This window comes from Pocillopora verrucosa, chromosome 1 (genome assembly GCF_036669915.1).
Source record: "Pocillopora verrucosa isolate sample1 chromosome 1, ASM3666991v2, whole genome shotgun sequence".
NCBI classification, from domain to species: domain Eukaryota; kingdom Metazoa; phylum Cnidaria; class Anthozoa; order Scleractinia; family Pocilloporidae; genus Pocillopora; species Pocillopora verrucosa.
The window spans coordinates 29,819,817-29,835,071 of NC_089312.1; the positions used below are offsets into that span (position 1 = coordinate 29,819,817).

At 34.8% G+C, this 15,255-nt stretch overlaps 1 protein-coding gene across 1 annotated transcript; it reads right to left on the reverse strand.

The window, feature by feature from the left end:
• Positions 1–777: 777 nt before the first annotated feature.
• Positions 778–14,451, reverse strand: LOC131786144 (phosphoinositide 3-kinase adapter protein 1-like). Its single transcript, XM_066166970.1, is given in 20 exon segments — positions 778–2,506; positions 2,956–3,106; positions 3,290–3,318; positions 3,558–3,683; positions 4,003–4,084; positions 4,499–4,559; positions 5,292–5,344; positions 5,696–5,718; positions 5,721–5,753; positions 6,730–6,778; positions 6,978–7,093; positions 8,772–8,930; positions 9,497–10,007; positions 10,621–10,820; positions 10,972–11,238; positions 11,768–11,915; positions 12,240–12,286; positions 13,011–13,056; positions 13,822–13,968; positions 14,100–14,451. Coding segments are annotated over 18 exon segments (2,154 nt in total). The 5' UTR covers positions 13,054–13,056; positions 13,822–13,968; positions 14,100–14,451; the 3' UTR covers positions 778–2,450.
• Positions 14,452–15,255: the final 804 nt, after the last annotated feature.

Below are 15,255 nucleotides of genomic sequence, written 5' to 3' on the forward strand. Positions count from 1 at the left end.
TCAGAGCAAGCGTGCAAAGAGAAAAAAAAAGAGGGTGGGAGGATTCTGGCGCTGAGACAGGTATGACGCATGCTTCCTTAAGGTGCATTATCTGTCCTTGCAACATACAACTTAAATAACAAAATGGCTGTTAACTCATGAGGCGCTTTGCACAGTTAACGGGGAAATAAATACTACTTCACTCACTTCTGGGCCTCAGTCAGGGATTGCGGAGCCAATTCTCAACTGGGGGGTGGGGTCAAAAACGAGCCCATCATCCCCCAGAAAATTTTGAAATTTAGAGTCCCAAAAATTGTATTTTTACATTCTCCATGAGATATTTTCTGTCGAAAAGTTCCCGCCACCGTGTAGTATCCTCTTTATGACAGTAACTAAATTTTCACAGGAAATCCAGCTTCATCGCGATCTCGCGGAATAAACTGCGATGAACCGGACTTTTTTTGTTTTCTCTTTCTTTCTGTTTTACCTACCTCACAGGAATCTCATACTGAAACAAAATAAAATGCCGTCCTCCTTCGCAAAAAGTGGGGGGCTTAAGTCCCTCGAGCTCTGCCTTCCCTCTCTGCAAGTAAAATCCCAAACAAATGTTGCATATTGAAGGTGAGTTTCATTAATTTAACTTAGATTTTTTTTTTATAGAGAACTAGTTTGAATCATGTCTTCTTTTTTTCTGTGCGCGCCGCCTTGTAATTGATATCCATATTCATATATAAGAGGTGTCATGTACATGTAGTATAGCTGTTTGCTTAGAAATACTCAAGAAAGAGCGTATCAAAATAATGGTAAAAATAATTTTAATCGGCTATCCGTGTAAAATACAAAGGCAAACTGAATACGATTTTAAAGCGAGGCGATTTTCTTAAAAGCTATCCACTCTAAGAAAATATATTTATTATACCCGTTTAGAAATAAAATAATCATATAAACTATGGTAGAAACGGCATGAAAGCTTCATTCCCTATGCAACGGGAACTCGAATCCCTCACTCAAAAAAATACTCTACCCTACTTATTAAAGCATACATTATATGTCGCTCTCAAGGTGAAAAACTATATATCTGTAAAAATACGTTATTTTGGGTAAACTAAAGCAGCAAAATGGACTTCTATCATTCCTACACATTGATTCAACTATATTGTTGTACGTTAAATGACCAATTGCACCATATGAAGTTTTATGTAAGCCACTATTTAAGTACAATAACTTCCTTTGTCAAGTCTCAAATTGTTGAGTAGCATTCAGTCTAATTTGATTGATTAACCAAGCAGTGTTACTGCATCAAGTTGTTTATACAAAATAAGACTTATAACTTTAAAAAAACTGTGAAAAATAACCCTAAATCACGCTTCAAGTTCAAGTGCAGAAAATTTTTTCATGCAATTGTCTTAAAAAAATAATGAACCACTTAGTATTAATACTTACCTAATACATCTTAAGTTAATATAGCAACATATTAGCAAAAAGTATCTTTATGCTTACAAAAGGCCTAGCCTAGCTTGGTTAGCACTTAGTACCATTTTATCAATCATGGTCAGAACAGAACCGCCCCTAACACCATTAAATTCACCCTAAAAAAAGTTTGGTAATGCACCAAACTCATGCCCACTTATGCTCGTAAATAATTCACATAACTGGATCAATTGGATCAACTGGATCTGAGGTCAGCATGCTTCAGAGGTAAAGCTAATTTACTTCAAACTTAAAGCTTTTTCAATTTGTTTTTTTTAGATGTCTTCCATTATCCTTTCACGGTTTTGGATATTGTCCTATAATTTTCTGGAATCCTGACACACCCTTGCGGAAAGTCTCACGACTGCATCTCAGAAAAAAGCTGGAAGGCATGGAAATTTTCCTTCTATTCAATTATCATCTGAAACAACAGAAAAAAAAATAGACAACCACACACAGACAAGCAAATGAACAACAACCAATTCAGTTCCTGTGAGTGTTAATTTATACCTACACTACATAAACATTTTTTTGCCAATCGACCCCACTTCAAGAATATCTGGTGATAAATGTTCATTTCGGTTCAAGGAACTAATTAAGTGTGTAAAATAAACGACATGACCAGTCCTGCTGGTCATACATGATAAACTAATCAAAGCTATTGTTCTTGTCTGACACTCTATAACTGTTACCCGTGTTTTCTGCCATAAACTACTTGATTGTACAATCTACACTCGACCTTACTGGGATAAAAAAAAATCATTATTTATAAATTAATTTCTAAATCGTAAGTAATGATGGATTACAAGCCCAAAATGTTAAAAACCATATAAGAACTTCATTTAATTGTTATTGTTGTTGTTATTGTTAGTCTTCTTATAACGCTACACATAAAGCCTTCCATTTATATTTAATTCATTATAACTAAATATAACATCTTTAAAGACTTTAAAATCAACTCTCTGGTTAAGAAAAATATTATAGCTTTTAAACTGACACGTTTACTTAGGAGGAACACGTGGTGGAACCCTTGGTTGTATTTGAGGAGGGGGTGTATCTGAAAGTAAATTAGTACATTCTGTTAAAAGCGATTTTAAAATCAATAGATATCAATTCATACATTAACCTCAAATTAAAAGGCAGTACCAAATTGTAGGCATTCAGTCATTCATTTTGTTAATGCACTTTTGAAAACATTCTTCAAGATAAAGTCCATGGTTTCAACCAATTTGTGTAATAGTTTGGCATGTAGGGTAGAAATCATTTGTTTGAATGGTGTATGGCAGACTTCATAACAAAGTTTTGGGGTTGAATATCAATTGGGACATCATCCTGTTTTTTTCTCCAGTTGCCAATACTATTCTGTACGTGTAACAATTTTCAATAAAGTTAAAGTTAAAGTTAAGTTGTTTTGGAGTTGTCTATAATGTCCATAGGAAAACATTGGAGCATGTTTTCATTGATTGAATGCTTTTGCATATATATTGACTGAAGGTTTGTACATACCGGGAAAACCTGGTAATGCAATACTTCCTACTGGTCGTCTTGGTGCTGCTCTAGGCTGCCTTAAGTCATCAGGTGAAGGCACAGGTCCTCGGGGAGCAGGAGGAGGAGGTGGAGGATCTTCCTCAGGGATACGGGCAGGAGCTCTCTCATACTGAGGTAGTAGATTTGTCATTGGTGTTTTTTGTTTCAAGAAAAAAGATATATCAAAGGAAATTGGTTACTATGGTTTTGATAAGACAAGTTTACACAAATATATATATATGTATCAATATGAGTAAAGTAAAATCAAAGCACTACTGAACAGATTAATTATAAGCAATGCATTTAAAATTACCTTGGAATGGAGATCTAAAACTGAGGTCACTGAAAAATAGAAACAATCATATGATAAAGAAAGTCTCACTCTGACATTTCCTTCAGTTGTTAAAGTTTTAACCGATAACCACTGTTGAACAGAACCCAAAGGCTTTAACAGAACCCAATGTCAAGTCAATTGGTGAAAACATATCATTTTACAGCTTGGTTTGGATAATGAAGAAAAATTGGTGGTTTTAATACTATTTATTCCTTTTATTGTAATTGTAACAAAAAGGTAGCCTCACCCGGCTCGCTGCTCCGTCGTTTTACGGGAGGAGGAGGCCCTGGTTTGATTAATCCCTCAAGATCTCTTTTGTCCACAGGTGTTGTACCAGGTCTTGATCTTGGATGAGGCCTCCTCGCTGAGCTCTCTAAAAACCATAAACTTGGACATCTGAGTCATTTCACTAAATCATATTCTAGAATTATTTGCACTTCCATATGCACTATGAATTAAACACAGTTTCATTATTCAGCCAATATGGTTAGCTACAACAGTTTCAAAAGAGAATCTTCTGATTCAAAAGTTAGTGAAAGTTATTGCAATATTATAGAATTATCTGTAGACTATGTAGAAACTTTCTCTGAAAAAGCTAATCTTTTAAAAAGTAACCTCTTTGATTTGAGGAAATTTATAATAAAAAACCATAGATGAAATTTGAAAATCTATCAAAAGTGATAACAACCAACCTGTGATTTTCTCCTTTTTATCATAGTCTGGGCGTGGGAGGGGGGGTGGGGCACCTCCAGTTTGTGTGTCATCATCATGACTCTATAATATCAGTGAAGGCAACAACTGATAAATTATGAGTGACATAACTTGGGGTGCTGCGCATTTGGGAAAATAAAATTTGAACAACAGGTGCTTTTTAAACTAATAACAACGAATACAAATGTTTCTGAGGCACAAACACAAGAATACAAATTAGAAGACATGGTGCAATTTGTCATAATGGTGCATCAAAATAATAGTATGCTTTGCCATGCTTAAGGTTTGGAAATACTTTAAATTTATGATTGACATAAGCTTACTACATGTTCAGTAACTATACAACTATAAAGTTATAGTTAACTGTATACATCTTAAAGCCATACCTGCAATAACAAGACTGCAATGTTAGCATTCAGAATGCTGTTTCTAAATATCTATCAATAATATTTTCCTCTGCAAGAATAATCAATCTACCTTTGATTTGTGTGGCTTAATATTACACTTCTGAAAGAGTTCTTCTCGAGTGAGGTGTATTCTAAAAAGCAAAGGAAAACAGGACAAAATTAAAAATGTTGTCCTGGACATCTAGTTGCAGGGTTTTTAAAGGATGTATAAATTTATGTCTTGGCTAGTTCGACAGAGTAAAGAGTTTCAAGCAATTAGTTGTCATTAGTATTTGTACCTCATTTCCTAAATATTGAAATCCTTTATTATTCATTTCATTGCTAATGTTAGGTATTTTGCATACTTGCAATGATCAGTTTGTGATTTAACTTTGTGACAGTTACAATTGATCATTGCACTGCCCTTAAAATTAGTCATTGGATCATATAACTGAGCATTTCATCATGGATATGTCACCATTTCGGTTCCCTCTTCTTCAAACTTTGTCCTTGTTATTCAAAACCTTAGTAAGAACCCTAAATTAAGTATTCTTATATTGTATGGATCTTATCATTGGTGGAATGTTTTTTAAGGAAAGTTTATACACCCCTGTTTAATTTCTGAGGCATATGTTGAAATGGCACTTTATGTTTGAGTTTCCAATCCATGATTTCAAAATAGCTATTAGTCATTATTATACTGCACATATAAATTTAAGTGAAAATACAATGTGCAGTTTTTTGAGACAAAGGGTGAAATTTGAAAGATCCAAATATTTATCATGAGTTACACTTCACTACACAAATTAACTATACCTTGTAATTTTAACATCAACATGTTTTTATTCCTCCATTGGCTAAATTCACTCAATTTAAATACTTACTCCTCTTCTTGTAAAAGACATACATCTTTAGGTTCCTCTTGATGGTGTATAAACTGTAAGTTAAACACAGTGGTCATGTGCAATTAATAAATTGTTTAAAAATAAAATTACTTTCCCACATAGAATTCCGGGCTGACTTTTCATATGCAATCTTCCCCCATTTCAGAGAACACCCACAACATGGGACACTGCCAGCTTGAATATGTAAACCTTGCCTATATCAATGTATCATCACAGTCAGGATTGATGTGAAGTCAACAAATAGTGGGAAAAACAAGTAAACAGTGTATTAATGTTGAACTTCACCACAATGAATAACCACAACTGCCCCAGAGTATCAAGTGCTCCCCTTTACAGGATAATTTGAAGAAACCTGAAACTAGGTTTCAGCTATTTTCAAATACCTCATTTCCTGAGCTTATCCCCTACTGCTGCTACTGCCACTACCAGTACTGCTGATAGCTGGAAGAAAAAAAAGTGTCAAAGAAAAAGTCCAGTTTATCTATATGTGTATTATATATATATATATATATATATATATATAGGAAGTCTGCAAGTCGATTTTCGCGTGGAACAGTGCTCAATACGTTGAAGCAGAGCAGGATAAATATTACGAGAGGAAAAAAAGGGACGTAACTACATTCCCGAAAGCCTGTTTCGTGAATCGCTTCACTCTTCAGGGGTTTAATGAAATTCATTTATTTATTCATTCATTCATTAAACCCCTGAAGAGTGAAGCGATTCACGAAACAGGCTTTGCTGATAGCTGGAAGAAAAAAAAGTGTCAAAGAAAAAGTCAAGTTTATCTATATGTGTATTCATATATATATATATATATATATATATATATATACAGCTGCAAGAGCTTACAGCATTAGCAATGTAAAAAGCCTTCTCTACCCAAAGGGATCTACAAACATTTTACTTTAATTATAAGGGTTGTCAAGGTTTCAAACTTTTAGAGAGAGACCAAGACTGTGAAGATTACTGTTTTTAGGTATATTATTATTGCTGACACTATTTATCAGATTGAGTCAAAATCAACTTGTGTGGCTGTCATTTTGAAAATTACTGCTTCACAGTATTTTAATCAAATTGCATAAAGTGATTACAATAGGATATGCAACCTACATGTACCTTTCCACCACTCAGAGCACACACATCTCTGTAATCACCTAGCTAATGCAAGCAACTATTCTTATTCTTCATAATTGGAAAATTTATGCCAGCAATCCAAGAAATCAATACAACTGTGCCAATCTCAAAGCACTAAGACTCCTGTAATTTCTTCCACTATATTCAACTACATTTGTTAACAAAAGTTCTTAGTATGATAACGATTCTTAATTATAATTTGTAACCACTGTCTCTTATCAATGACAAATTTAGCAATTTTTTCACTGAGCTACATGTAATGTTCCACACAAACTTTACTCACTTGAGATAGAGCTCCTTGAACTTGTTGAACCTGTCCTTAGAATTGGTGCCTGTAATAAACATAAATCTTTTCACTAAATTAAACAACATAATTGTTTTTTGCTTTTCATATTCAGCATCTTATTAAGCTACGACATGACATGAGTAACTGATCGATATCACTAATAAAGCTGTGGCTAAATTGTAGTATCTATGATAAGGCTCCAGTGGACCAGGCACAATTTCTTTTCAATAGTTGTTCCTCCTTACCGCAGAATATGAGCTGCTCACATGCATACGGCTCATCATGTCTTCAATTGCTTCACTGGAATAAACTCCACTTTGTTTTAATGTTCTTCGTAAGAGTTCTTCTTGTGACATCTTGCCTAAGATCAAAAAATAAAACAACTGCAATTCTTACAGTAGTATTGTCTTTGGAGCCGGCACTTGGAAATTAATTTGCCAGTTTCTTTTTCAGGCTTATTAATTTAACCAGAAACAGTGAAACGAAATGACCAAAACAAAACAAATGAAACAAGCATAACAACCAAAACAGAACCACTACAATGATCAAAACAAGTGGAGGGTGAAATGTCATGGAAAATGTAGAATTTACATCAGACATTCTCTTGCATTTAAGGCTTTTCAAACTTGGGGCTGTCTCACAATGCTTAATTTTCTTTCCACCACATGAGAAGTTGAAACTATAAGTTGACACTTATATGGAGTTTCCAGGATGGAATGCCAGCCATATCAAACACCAAAGCATATATGGAAAGGAGAGGAAAACAGATAAAGGTATTCATTGACAACATCTATGTCAATGATTTTTAATTAATTATTTTTTAAATTAAGGTTTCCTCAAGGCCTCATGCCAAGTCAATGGCAATCAAGAGATAACTGAGTTTCCCTGTAAGATAGATCAGGAGTAGACCATAATCAAAACCACATGAATAAGATGGCTGAAACCTGACACCTCTGGACATTCATTTCATTATTATTGACTCTTTCTTTTTTAATTTTCTAATTGTTTTGGTCATTTTGTTCGGTCATTTCTCCTGTTTCACTAGTTTTGTTTCAGTCGTTTGGTTTTGCTGTTTCTGGTTTTTAGTACATGCCCAATAAAATGACTTTTTCTTAATTCTTTTTAAAATGATTCTCAAACAACTTTTCCTCCTTTCCCTCCCCATTCTTTTCAACTTTCTTAGGAAATGTTCCCTGCAAGATTTCACTTGCTGTCCCTTAAGTGTTAACAATGCACATTTATATTCTCTTACCACACATAAAGATGAAAAAAAATGTTATGCAATTTCTACCTCCAATAGGGAATTCATACTAATTTCAATGTTTGCATACCAACAAACGACAAGGAAGCACCTGAAATCGCAAATATAATGCAGAGGGAGCACAACAGGATTTTACAAGGGGTCAGTAATTACAATGTATAATTACTGCAGAAGTTGGAGTTATGAGATATATTGCAGCCACCTTCGGGCTATGCCCTTAGCTGGCTGCAATATATCTCATAATGCTGACTGCCTCAGTAATTATCTATTAACTAGCTGCAGCCTTAGTCTAACAACTTTGCAACTTGTGCTGGAGTGCCAGAGAGAGTCAGTATCAGGGCTAGTAATCATGATAATGGTAAATATTGAAAGTATTCATCAGTACTGCAAAACGCTATCCATCTCTTAACCCTTTCACTCCCAAGATCCCACTATGAATTTTGTTCAATGTCTACCATACAATATCATCATATTATCATATGATCTTAAGCTCTAAGAATTTGGTTTTAAATAATTCAGACTGCTAATTATCTTAAAGTTATTGATATTTTTTCCTCTTCCACTACTCAAAAGGCTATTGGTTCAACATCTGATTGAAGGGTTAAATTGGCAATTTTATTCAGTGTGAGGAATTCGAATATAGTAGATACTTTGAGCAGGAAGTCTCAAATATATCGGTAAAGAAATGCTTAGCCTATGGCTAACAGTCTTAAATTTTACATGCATGGATTTGGAAATTTATTTTTGCTATGTGGTAAATAATTATTATAGTACAAACCTCTTATTGGTGGCAAGGTCTGAGTCTTCCTCTCGTGTTCAATTTCTTTAGCCCTAATAGCTGCAGCCATGCTGGCAGAGCGGTAAAATCCTGGATCTGGATGAACTGGTAAATTTGACTTCGGCGTAACATAACCAGGAGGAACCTCTGGTTGTTCCACTATGTTAGTAAAGAGATGATAAATGTCTTGACGTTACAGAACATTTCTCAGCTAGCAAGGCCCTTTTGAAAAATATACCCCCTAACAGAATTTAAGACACACTAGAAGGTTGTTCTTTCTAATTTTTCAGTTTGCTATATTAATTCAATTATATAATTTAATTTATATACTTCTTACCATTAAATATACAATAGATGACGTGTTCAGGAACATTTACAAATTTGTAGGTTCAAAGGCAAAATGTGTACAGGAGACAATTGGTGAATGTTTGCAATGCTATATATTATTAACAGAAATATATAACCTATTCACTGCACAAAAGTAACACTGACCAATATTAAATGCTGAATCTTCAAGTCTTCTTTAGCATCCAGAGACTACGTGTAGTTACATATTAGAAGGTCATGGTTCAACAGCTGTTAGGAGCACTTAGAATTTCTTTTTATGCTTAATGAATACTATAAGTAAGGTTGTTTCACTAAATGAAAAACATAATCATTCACTAAATCACCAAGCTCCTAAAATGCTCTCTTTTCCCATCTTTATAGTACTTATATCAACTTACCCACAGACTCCATTGATGTGTAAAATTCTGAGGGATCCTCTTCTCCTCGTTCTCTTTCCATGTCCATGTAAAAATCATCTTGTGTTTCTTCACCTTCAGGATTGCCCTCCATTGCTTCATAAAGTTCCTCATCAGCGCCAACTTCAGCTTGATAATTTGCATATGTTGCATCCTCTTCTTCATTCTCTTCAGATTCCGTGTATCGTTGAGTGACCTTATACTTCCCTTTCTCATTGACATCTTCATATAACTTACCACTGTGGCTTTCCTCTCCCTTTACAGGAACATAATTATAAGATCCATCACTGTTGCGCATCTTCACATAATAACCAGCCTCATCCTCTTGTTTGTCCAAATTTATGTACTTCCTTCCTTTCATATACATATACAGTCCATGGCCCTCTCTTCCCATGGGTACATAGTTGTATGAACCATCATCCTTTTGCATTTTGACATAGTAACCATCTTCATCACCCATGTCAGCATAGATCTGATTTGGATCTCCTTGGTCCTTGATGTAAATAATCAATAAATATATATAAACATCAATAGCAATAATGATAAAGATGATAACTACAGTAATTAATTAAATTTATTCCTATTATTATTATTATTATTATTATTATCATCATCATCATCATCATTACGGTCTTTGCAAAAGTACCATCACTATCATTACCATTGTTATTAACTAGAGATAACTCTTTAAAAGAGAGGGGTATTTTGAGCTAATGGTTGTCAAGTACACTTTCAAACAATCCTATCAACATTTCTGATCCCCTATTTAGCTATAAGATCTTCCTTACCAATAAGTTCTGCCTGGCTCATTGTAAATGGACAATGAAATCCCAAGATCTATGGCTAGAGTTCTAAATTAACAAGACTCAAATTCTTTTATTTGTCCATGCTTGTAAAAAACATAGAACATCTTCAAAATTTTCCATCTTCAATTTCTTGATTTATTAGAAACACTATACTATAATTTAAATTAAAAAAATAGGATCACATCTACACTTAATAAAATCACCATTTTCTTTTTATAATTGCACCATTAGTGGCTAATGTGTAAATAATTTACAACACTATTTAATTTACACTTTGAATCAAGCTGAGCTAACACTTACACGGAAAGTACGCAGATTGTCTGCCAATTGTTTAAAACCATGATCCTCTGCAATGTTGTATGGCCATTTCCCATGATAATTCTTTATAGCACAAGCCTCTTGAGCTCCAGGATAATGCAAAAGGGTGGCAATGAGCCTGCTTAATCCAAATTGTGCTGCAAAGTGCAGAAGAGTCGGATGCTCAGCAGTTGATTCTCCAGCTGACAAAAGATATAATACTTAGTAAGAAATAACTTATAAAAATCACTAGTAAATGATGTAAATTGAGCAGGAAAGCTGAATAAGTGAATGTCAAACAATTTTGGCTCAAACTAAAGATAATCTTTTACCTCCATGCAATAAAACTCTCACCTTCAGTATTCTTGTGGATACCTAGCAAATTGAATCCTTCAGGAGCATTTGAGGTAAATGTGTCTGCCAAAGCACAATCCAGACTTAGGACATCAGTTGAGGACAGACTCAGTGATTCACACATGAACTTGACAGGATCCAGTTCTGTGTACAGCAGTCTGTAGAAGGTGTCACTTCTTGATAGAAATTCAAATGTGTGTTGGCCTAACAATCTACGATTTATTCCATGATAGACATAGGCTGTCACAACACTGGCCACAGGATATTCTTAAGAAATAAAAGATATAAGTCCATGTTACAATGTTTAACAGCATGGCAGTTTTTTTGCGAGGCTAACATAAATATATAAATAAGAGATGGAGTTATTATTTTGGATGGTCTATACCAGCCATAATGGACCAGAATTTACTTTTATAGATGCCAAATGGCAAATGGCAAATATGTATTATTGTTTTAGTTACCAGATTGGAATAATTTGTCTGAACACAAAAAAGTCCAACTCCTAAAATAAAACTCAAGCCCATTAAAAAGTCATCAACTACATAGACCTTCACATCTTGAGTTCTGGATCACACAAATATTAAGGCAAGACTTGAAGTGAGTTCTTCTGATATCTAATTTTAAGGGTGGAAAAATTGACTTTGGTAAACCTCAGAATGTCCCCCCCTCTCTGCCCCATCCGTGGCCAAACCACTGGGAGGTAAAGCAGACACAGGATTTGCACTCTTTATTCTGTTGGAAATACACCAAGTGCATGTCTCTTAAAAACTTTAGCCACCTATGACTTGGTACCCACCTGGTGTCTCCAAAATCAGGGTTGAGCTGTTCAACTGCTTGGCAGATACTTGAACTGCACCAGCTGTCCCCACAAAATCAACAGAAAATGGACTTCTTGATTTTGAAGGTAAGCGCTTATTAAAAACAATCACTATTTCCTCTTTTACCTGCAAGATTCAAAGACATCCACTTAGGATCTTCCATTTATTCTCATTGCATTTGTGTATTGAATGTCAACAGATATTTTATGAAATTAGAGAATTTTATTATCCATTTATAGACTGAACATAAACAAAATGTATCATGCAACATTCATTTAAGAATTCAAGACAATATAAATATATAAATTTTCATACTGAACAGTAAAAATTTAAATCTACAAAGACTTTGAATTATATTTTCAAAGAAATGAGAATTTCTCCACAAAATTTCCAATTTACCATTATAAAAGAAAAAACCTCTCTTTTTCTAAAATTTTGCTTTACACTCACATCGTTCTGAACTCTTGGTGGGATAATTGCCTTGACAATCAAAGGATCTATAACAAACATCAACAACATTTAATCCAAAATTTTTTCAATACAAACACATACATTACATACATACATTATCATACATACATAGACAGGTTGAATAGCCATCTCTTTAGTATCCCCCCAAAAATGCAAAAATTACTTCAAAGAAAAATTATAATTTGCTTCCAAATTTTATTACGAAGGTAGCCACATGCAAAAACTCAAAGCAGTGCATGGCAAGAGCTCAAAAATATTTGTTCTATGGGGCATATTCCTTGACTGAAAAGGTAATCTTGACCATGTGTCGAAAATGACATGACTGCATTGGATTACTTTATTTCATTCTGTGACTAGTGCAGAAAATTCTCACCACCATTTTCATTGATCGGATGCAAAAGGAAAACCAATTACCACTTGGTCACTCATGATTTTCCCATTCTTAAAGGAGTTGAATGCTTGTTTTTACTTTTATTGGCTCCTTTTGATAATTTTCATTAGTTTGATTGGCTATTGCTCATTACTTTGGCTTTGGTGTTAAATTACTCAATTGAATAGCTCTCTGATGCGTCATTTAATTATCAAAAGCAGTTCATTTCATTCATCAGAATGTCACTGTGTTTATACAACCCAACATTCACTCAGCTACTAAAATTTATCAGTCCAAATTATCTACGAATATGACTGTTTACCACTCCAAAATGCTTCAAGACTTTCGAATTAATTTTCTACATGTGTCAATACACTTACCATTCACGAGGGCTTCATCATTCCCAAGATCTTGAGAATGCATTGCCTATTAAGAAGGGTAAATAATTAGGAAAGAGAAGATTCATAAATACAATATAGGATCTGATAATATTACTGCTGGCAAGTGATCAATTTTGATTTACACAATTTAAGATTGTTTTTGGCATATGAATAATATTGTGAGTAACAAAAATTTAATTTCACACTAATGAAATATATCTTTTTTACTAGGGGTGGAGTAACAGATTTTAGGCAGTGAAGTGTACAAGAAGTTACCAGGCTGATTTAATCATAATAGTCGAGGAAAACGTCATTACGCTTATAATCTCTCTCTCTCTCGATATTTTCACATTCGAGTTCGTTATTGCGATTTTGGCTGACAATAAAACTATTAGAGACTTGAAAGGTTACCAATGCGCTTTTCCTTTCAAATAACAGCCAGAAATAGCGCTCCTGAACCGACAATATGTAGTTTTGAATCCCTGTTAAGGTACTGACGAATATTTCGGATATTACTTTTCTCTACAGCATTCGTTGAAGCTGTATACAAACGTGCAACCTATCTTTCCCTCTTTCACTTCCGGGTGGAAACTTGTTTACGACAGCTAAATCGATGGTCTTCGACCTCGAATAACCCGGCGCCGAGATCAAGAAATTTATGTCCTGTGACTTTAGAGAGCAAAACCTAGCGTGAAACCAGAACCTCCCGAGTTTTGATGACTATCTGGTAAGCACTCATAATCAAAATAACGATTGCTAGTTATGACGCTCATGAAGTACTCAAAATTAATTAGGAGGAAATTAATTTTACCTAGCTAGTCGGGTGTCAGCAGTTGACTTTGTTCGACGTTCGTGTCAGCATTGCGATTGCCGAATTTCGTCGCGATAAGGTTTTTCAGAGTAATGAATGCTATCAGATGACTTTCGAAACGAGTACAATGTTTGCCAAAGGATACAACTTTAAATGAAAGAAAATAACGAAACTTAATCGACAAAGATGCAGTGAGAAGTTAGTTAGTCGCCGATAGCATCGATCAACTTTCAAACATGATGCAGTTCGCGCACTCAAAAATGGCAATCAGTACTAACCTGGTTATCCAAAGTGTATTCTGTTCTTCAGTGATCTCGTATTCCACCTTCAAGAAATTACAACACACCAGGTAATCCAAATAAAACTGGACGCAAGTGCGAAGTCACATCACCAGGCGCTTGCCTCCACTTCAAGTCCCTTATATGGAATGCATGAGCGGAAGTCGAAAGCTGGGTAACGGGCTATCGTTTTTAAATTATTTTGCGGAAAGAAAGTTTCTGTACTACTTCCGTCAGAGCTGATTTCAATAACAGCAAATCTTCAACTTGGCAATTTGGGCTTGCGTCATAGTCCGGCAAAAGATTGATGCGTGCGTCTACGATCACCAACGCGCTGTATCAGAGCTGAAGCAGTTATCAAATTACGGTTCTGCACATTACGAAAGCATTCCAGACATATTTCCGTCGTCCCCAGCGCTCTGGGCGCATCTTAAGGCTTTCCAGCTTTAAAAGAGAAACACTCAACTTAATATCTCCATAAATACAACCAAATAAATCGAACTAGAAAAGGTTTCTAAAATTTTCTCTCATTACTTCCGTTTGAACGAAGTGCAAAGATCGACATAGAACGTGCACATGTCGAGACCCATCCGGCTCTTGAACTACTTATATTAGTAAGACAAGCCTTTGGTTCTTGCGTTTAAGATCATTTTTTGGCAAGATTCCAGTCTATCCTACGTCGAATTTAAATCAATTATAGGGATATAAGATCATCTAGACAGACTCCCTGTCTTCTGAAAATACCTAATAGACTCTTTGTTGCTCATGTCATTAGAAATAGTCCTGACAAGGATGTACACCTTTTACTGCAGGAAGGGGAGAATGGTAATTATAAAGTGCATGCTCGAGTTTAAGATAAAAACAACAAAAAAAAAACTGTGAGGACTGAAATGATCTGAGCACTTGGTCACACAACAGTCTGAGATTCCGTTCAGCTTGTGTAAACCAGGGCCAGGTTGTTCAAAGCTGGGTTTTAGATAACCCAGGGTTGGTGTGAAATCTGATTTCAGATTTGAAAGCTTATAAGAAAATTCAGTCGAATTCTTGTTGTCTAGAATATAATTATTGGATGCTCTAAAAAGGATACAGAATATTATCTCAAAAAGGCTTTTGAATATATGACTAAAGATACCCAGGTTAAAATTTAACATTGGGT